This window comes from Macrosteles quadrilineatus, unplaced genomic scaffold (genome assembly GCF_028750875.1).
Source record: "Macrosteles quadrilineatus isolate MER2022 unplaced genomic scaffold, UCM_ALF_1.0 Scaffold_4__1_contigs__length_99947679, whole genome shotgun sequence".
NCBI classification, from domain to species: Eukaryota; Metazoa; Arthropoda; class Insecta; order Hemiptera; family Cicadellidae; genus Macrosteles; species Macrosteles quadrilineatus.
In genome coordinates this window covers 35,802,109-35,808,601 of record NW_026542597.1, presented here as the reverse complement: position 1 = coordinate 35,808,601, position 6,493 = coordinate 35,802,109, and the positions used below count along the sequence as shown (strand labels likewise).

The following is a 6,493-nucleotide window of genomic DNA, read 5'->3' as shown; positions in this document are numbered from 1 at the left end:
TACCACGGCCGCCTTTAGGCGGCCGTGGTAGTACTGTCAGTGATCCTGGAATTTAGGAATTTAAATGTAATTTGAATTACGTGATCCAGAGGCTAAACATGTTTAAAAAAACCAGTTGGTGGGTGTCGCAATAAGCCCAAATCCAACCCCCTAATCACTGGTTGCAAAATTCTTAATACTCTGCAATACATTTATCAGTTATATAAGGATATTTAAATTCATTCATGATCGCATTGTATTGTAAAATTTGTGTTGGGTATATAGTATTCAATCAAATGAGATATTCTGGCCATCGAAATGTTTCTGCTTGTGCTGCCATCTTTGATTGCTTACTGACTCTGGCTGACTGCTTGGCTTTTATGAAACCAACTGTCAAAAATTTCTAGTAGTTCTAAGTACTTACAACCCCGACGGAAATTGAGAAAATTTGTTGTTTGTTTAGCAAAATAATTTATACCTGTATCTTTATTTGTTTATTACTTTGATAATATATATTTTTAGTGACTAATTAAAATGACGTCTGCGTTGTATCTGGAACAATACTTGGATAGTGAGTTGAATTTTCTCTTGTTTCTCATTTTGTATTTTGAACCTAGGCCTAGATTAAGCAGCCAAACACTTTCATTGTCACTTTTTAAAGGCTATTCCGTCTCTTAAAGACGTGTTAATAGCCCATTTATGTATTACAGTACATCTAGTCCCTAAGAATTAATGCTCAAAACCAACCTAGCCTAGGCCTACCCATTTTATATCTTAACCCCAACTAAGTTAGGGACACAATTTTTTTTAATGCTTAGGCCTAAGTTATTAATACACATTTATGGGGAAAATTCCTACTAAATAATTATGGCTTTTACAATCAATATAAGCAAGCTACAAGCCTACAGTTCGTTTCACAAGTGATAAACCAATAAAAGAGTAGGTTAGCAAAAGACATCTTTTGTATCAAAATGCATCTGCTAAGTTTAAATTAGTGTGCTTGCTCGTGCAGACGGCAGAACAGCTGGATGCCTTAGTTTGGTGAGCACATTTTCCTAGCTACAGGAAGGATTTTATCGGTTTATTATAAACAATCTTTTATTGACCGTTGAATGAACTTATTAGTTTCAATTGTTCGTTCATTTCTTCCTTAAACTCACTGGTGTCAGCTGTGCAATGAACAATCAAGTGGTCGGTAGGATCATTAATGATTTCTAACCAACAAATTTACCCAACTTAGCCTATAAGTTTTAAGTTACTCCTGGCGCGGCAATCGGGAAAAGTGCTAAGTTTAACGCCGGGTGACTCAATGTTTGTATACATGTGCAAGCTGGTTTTTCACTCGTGAAACAAACCGCACATTTGTCTACTGGGTCTGATGATGATTGGAGTGTCCAATCAAAGCCGCGCCACTTAGGCCTACCATCTTTACGTTGTATTTACTGTCTTGTAAGTTGACAGTATAAGTGTATATGTTTCAAGAAAGTTATTGGACATATTTTATTTACCATACTTAGCTACCGTAGGCCTAAGCTTCTATCTTCTTAAAAGTCCTAGGTTCAAACAAAAATGGGTTTTAATAATAGCCTTTTTTATTTTTATATATAAAACAGGTTAGTCTAATTACAGTAATTTTATTCAGGTCTGGAACACCTACCAATAGAGCTTCAACGAAATTTCACCTTAATGAGAGATTTAGACACCAGAGCTCAAAATGTAATGAAAAACATTGATAAGATGGCTGATGAGTATTTGGCAAATGTAAAATTGCTCTCATCAGACAAGAAGAAAGAAAAAATCAATGAAATTCAAGCTCAGTTTAATAAAGCTAAAGAATACGGTGATGACAAAGTCCAGCTTGCTATTCAAACCTACGAACTTGTAAGTATGTTAGGTAATAGGCCTAAGATGTAAGAAGATTTTTAAGCTCATTGTTCCCTAACATTCAATACCGTACCTACTTTAAAAAAATTTTAGTAAGCTATGAAAATTCAAATTTTTAACGCTTGAAAGGGTAATATGACTTTTCCATGCTTTAATTCAGTGAGATATTTTACTAAGGTACAGTAAGATAACTTATTGTGTTGGCCGAAGCTCTAACCTGTACAAACATTTAACTTACTAACCTTTATATACTGTACATTGTACATTTAAAACTAAAATCAAATGTCATCAACCTATGACATAGTCAACTTAGTAAGTGGCAAGGGGTATACTGTTCTATATTAGGTACATCAAAGTATTAATCATAGATTACATTAAAGTATTTACCAACAAAGTTAGGTATATTTTAATTTGATCAAAATCATAATCTTCACCAGGTTGATAAGCATATCAGAAGATTGGATTCGGATCTAGCAAGGTTTGAATCAGAGATCCAGGACAAAGCGTTAAGCAATACCCGGAACCAAGAAGAAGCCGATCCCAAAAAACGTGAGTTGTTTCATTATATTTCAGTATTGGTATGTGATCTGACTACCGGTATATTATTCTTTTAAATATCCCATGCCTTCTTCAAAACCTGAATATTGATTTTTTTCTGTACAAATTTAATTAGGCCTACCCTATGTCTCAGGATATTTGCCTGCTGCAACTGTAGTGACGATAGATGTACGGTACCTACATTTTACATTCAACGGTTTCGGTTGGTCTTCGATTTTTAGTGTGTGTCGTAAAATGTGATCTCAAGTACATGTTTAGGCCTACCTATTCTCTGTCATCTATAATTTATTATGGATCAACTTTTTTTATACACTTGTAGGCAAAAAGTTATTGTTTTAGATAGAAATAGTTTATAAACTATAGATTAACTTACTTCAATTACCCAATCTAATTTTATTTTTAAGGAGGTCGAAAGAAGCAAAAAGAAAGGGAGAAGAAGAAGCGTGTTGGTGCTGGGAGTAGTGGTGAAGAAGATGGAGGCAAAACCGTCAGGAAAAAGGCCAAGAAAGGTAAATATTACGAATGCCATGTTACTACCGATAGGTAGAAGCTGGTAAAGAGGTTATTGAGATGTTGTTCCTTTTACCCGTCTGTGTGGCCAATCAATCCTATGAGGGTTATTGACCTCACCAACAATAAAATCTGCGATCTGTCTGAGATAAGTATTTAAATTTATTTATTTATCTTCTTCATAGCATGTTATTTGATTTATTATTAGGTAACAACTATTTTGAAAGTAGCCTATATCCAACCTTAAATAATTGAAATTGAAGTGAATGGGTTGATCAGTCATGTGGGGTTGAAACTCCAACATAAGTCATAGTGTTTGAGGGATGATTGCTGACAAAGAGGTTATTGAAAGGTACAATTTCTAAACATAACCCTCATATTATGGTAATGACAGAAATATTTTTTTAGAAAGATGAATGACGATATGTGTTTTTTATCGCAGGTGGTGGCAAGAACAGCAGTGGGCCGGCTAAAGGAGCGTCGGCCAGTACCAGTGTGGTGGGGGGTGAGACTGGCCTGGCTGCAGTGTTGCCTGGACTGGCTGGTATTACACACACGGCTGATGTGCTTGACATGCCTGTAGACCCTAACGAGCCGACTTATTGTCTCTGTCACCAGGTGTCGTACGGAGAGATGATTGGCTGCGACAATCCTGACGTGAGTATGATGTGTGAAAACTATCACAATACTGGAAGTTCCCCTCTACTAATTGCCATAAGATTTAAGGATTGTTCTTTGTATAGCAAGCACCTGAATAACAAAGATACCACTGTGGCTCATTAAACTCAGAAACGCTATTCACAATATTTCGCAGTCAGTTACGACATGTCAACCAAGGAAGGTTTGCGGTAAGAAGGAAGATCTTTCTTCCTGCTTTCAACAATAATAATAATTCTTAAAACCTAGGCCTTGTGCCCTTTGTTACATCATTAAGCTCATAGTAATTAATTTGAATTGAACCCTTTTGTAATGTTAATCCCCCTCTGGTCAAATTCAAATACTTCAAAGTTGTTCCAAGTAAATATCCCAACATCCGCAGAACAGTCCAATATGCATATGGGCCCAGTCTCGTAACTTAAAGGCTTGCTGGCTGAAACTAAACTATCTAAATTATCTTTTTTCGCCTAACTTAAACTCTACGTTTTGTTTCAGTGCCCCATCGAGTGGTTCCACTTCGCTTGTGTCGGTCTCACAACCAAGCCAAAAGGAAAATGGTTCTGTCCCAAGTGTCTAGCTGACAAGAAGAAGAAATAAGCCATCCAACATGTAAACATACCTTTGGTATTAGAAAGGTTAATAGACAACAAGACAACTATAATTGGTTGGTGCCTGTTAAAATTCAGATAGGTACCATGCTAAGCTAACTATCTAAATCAAGATTTTATGACTTAAATTGCTATATTTGCAATTTCACATATTTTCAAGTAGTTTGACTTTCATCAAGAGCGTTTTCTTATGACTGATTATTCTTAATGTGTTTTTAGTACAGTAGAGTCTCGGTTATCCAACCTTCCAAGGCAATCATCTGTCATGATGTCATCTTGAACATCTGCGATTACGACACAATTATCAATATGTCCCACGCTCGCGGTGCGATCAACACATCCCGCGGTCAGAGTGCCAGTGTGAAGATCTTCTGTGATCTCAGCGCCATAGTCAACATGCCTAACAATCATGGCACCATTGTCAACATGTCTCCCGGTCACGGCGTCATCTTAAACAACTCCTGCAATCTATGTCCCAATTGTCAACATATCCAACGCTTATGGAGCAATCGTCAACATATTCCACAGTCACAGCACTGTTTTAATCGTATGTCTTGTGGTCACGGCGCCATCTTGAAAATCTTCTGCGATCAAGTCACAATAAATTGTCAACATGTCCAATGCTTGCGGCGCGATCGTCAACTCATCCTGCAGTCACAGCGCCAACACGAATGTGGTATTTTTCTAACTAATAATCGAGACTTAGTGTTTTGACAAAATCATCCTTGTATATAATACCGGTACGTGAAGGCGATTTCTACGACACTACTCCTCCATTAATAATGGACAAACTTTTACAAACGATGTGTCAAAATAAAGTATTTTTTGTGTAGACACCCCCTTTCACCAATTCCTGAAACAAAAGTCCTCGGGCTTTTCCCCACAGGCCATCAAAATCCCAATGTATTTCTTATGAAGAAAAGGGGTGTTTACTTAAACAGATGGATAATTTGTATTAATTACAGCTGTTCATAGTAAACACATGATAGATGGAGTGGAGTGATTGACTGATTGATTACCGTACATTATCTTTGATTTGACTCTTTTAAGTCATCGGAAATTATGACTATTGGTTTTGAAATAACGCCTGTAATACTTTGCAATTGCTCGAATTCGAGCAAAAGGTGCACTAGTACCTTAAAAGTGCTAACTCCAAAATAGAGCACTACCATCGCCTGTTGTTTAAAGGCTAATAAATAATATCTTTGGTCATTTTTAAGATTGTTTTCCAAATGTTTTGTTCAAAGCTTAATACGAGGGGATCATCATCTAATTGTATTAGTAGAAAAATTAGCAAAGTTTACTTGTGTTAAAAGCTGATTTATAAGTTATAGATCATTATTTATAAGTTACTGATCATTTATAAGTTACTGATGATTTATAAGTTTGTTTTGTATCTTAATCATTTAGTCAATTTAATCATTTTTAATTTTTATAATGAATTTTTAGATGATCTGAATCATATTTGCATTTTAACCCTTTATTAATAAAATGAATAGGCCACAGTAGCACCAACAGAGTAACATAACCGAGCTTAACGCTTTAGGCTCAACAAGAAGACTGGCTCGTTTATTAAGGTCCAAATAATCACAAGTTATGGTTTATCACAATCTAGTAAAAATATAAGTTCAAGGTGACTTAACTTGTTAGGTTTAGTTTTAATGTGAAACTTTAATTGATATTAATATCTAGTATTAGTCGAAATTTGTAAATATTGTACATAATAAAACCAATATTTATTTTGTTATTTTTGTGTGACTTGTCTCAGAACGATTGACTAAAGATTCTCTTTACCTGTGTTCCAAGGGGGTTTCTTAACTGCTTCAATTAATGAAAGTCCTCACTAATATCTTTGACTATCAATACAACAGTATCCAATAGTCAATGCTAATATTTAAACGTGAAGGTGCTGCATAGAGGTTTTTGTGAAAGTACTGAGTTAAGGTTTAAATTATGGGAAAGACAATTAATTTATTTTACATAGTATCTTCATAAAATGTTTGTTGACAGTACCTACAACCCTCAAAGACTTGAATAAACTAGATGAACTCAGGTCTTTAAAAACCTGATCATATAAAACATAGTTATCTGAGGCAAGTAGATATTGTTATTTGTTATGAAATATCACAACAACAGTTCAAATGAATGTGTTTTTTACGAGCTCTGTTAAGTGTAAACACTTTTTATAAGTAAATAAATACGTTCATCTTAATCATCTCAATATTTATTTCACCTGTTTTTCTTGAATAATGGATTTTGAAATTTTTAACTGACTCCAAGCGGAGTATTTTGGTTAC

General features: G+C 35.1%; 1 protein-coding gene across 1 annotated transcript; it reads left to right on the top strand.

Annotated features, from left to right (window-relative positions):
- The first annotated feature begins 365 nt into the window (after positions 1–365).
- On the top strand, positions 366–6,408 carry LOC128992695 (inhibitor of growth protein 4). Its single transcript, XM_054416405.1, has 6 exons — positions 366–550; positions 1,622–1,860; positions 2,301–2,412; positions 2,826–2,930; positions 3,374–3,588; positions 4,084–6,408. The coding sequence occupies exons 1-6, from the start codon at positions 514–516 to the stop codon at positions 4,183–4,185; spliced, it is 810 nt and encodes a 269-aa protein (XP_054272380.1). The 5' UTR covers positions 366–513; the 3' UTR covers positions 4,186–6,408.
- Positions 6,409–6,493: the final 85 nt, after the last annotated feature.

Excerpts from the sequence above, each read along its gene's own strand:
- LOC128992695 (XM_054416405.1), top strand. The coding sequence starts at position 514 with ATGACGTCTGCGTTGTATCTGGAACAATACTTGGATA. Across the intron at positions 551-1,621 it reads TCTGGAACAATACTTGGATA|GTCTGGAACACCTACCAATA; the intron begins GTGAGTTGAATT and ends AATTTTATTCAG. Across the intron at positions 1,861-2,300 it reads CTATTCAAACCTACGAACTT|GTTGATAAGCATATCAGAAG; the intron begins GTAAGTATGTTA and ends AATCTTCACCAG.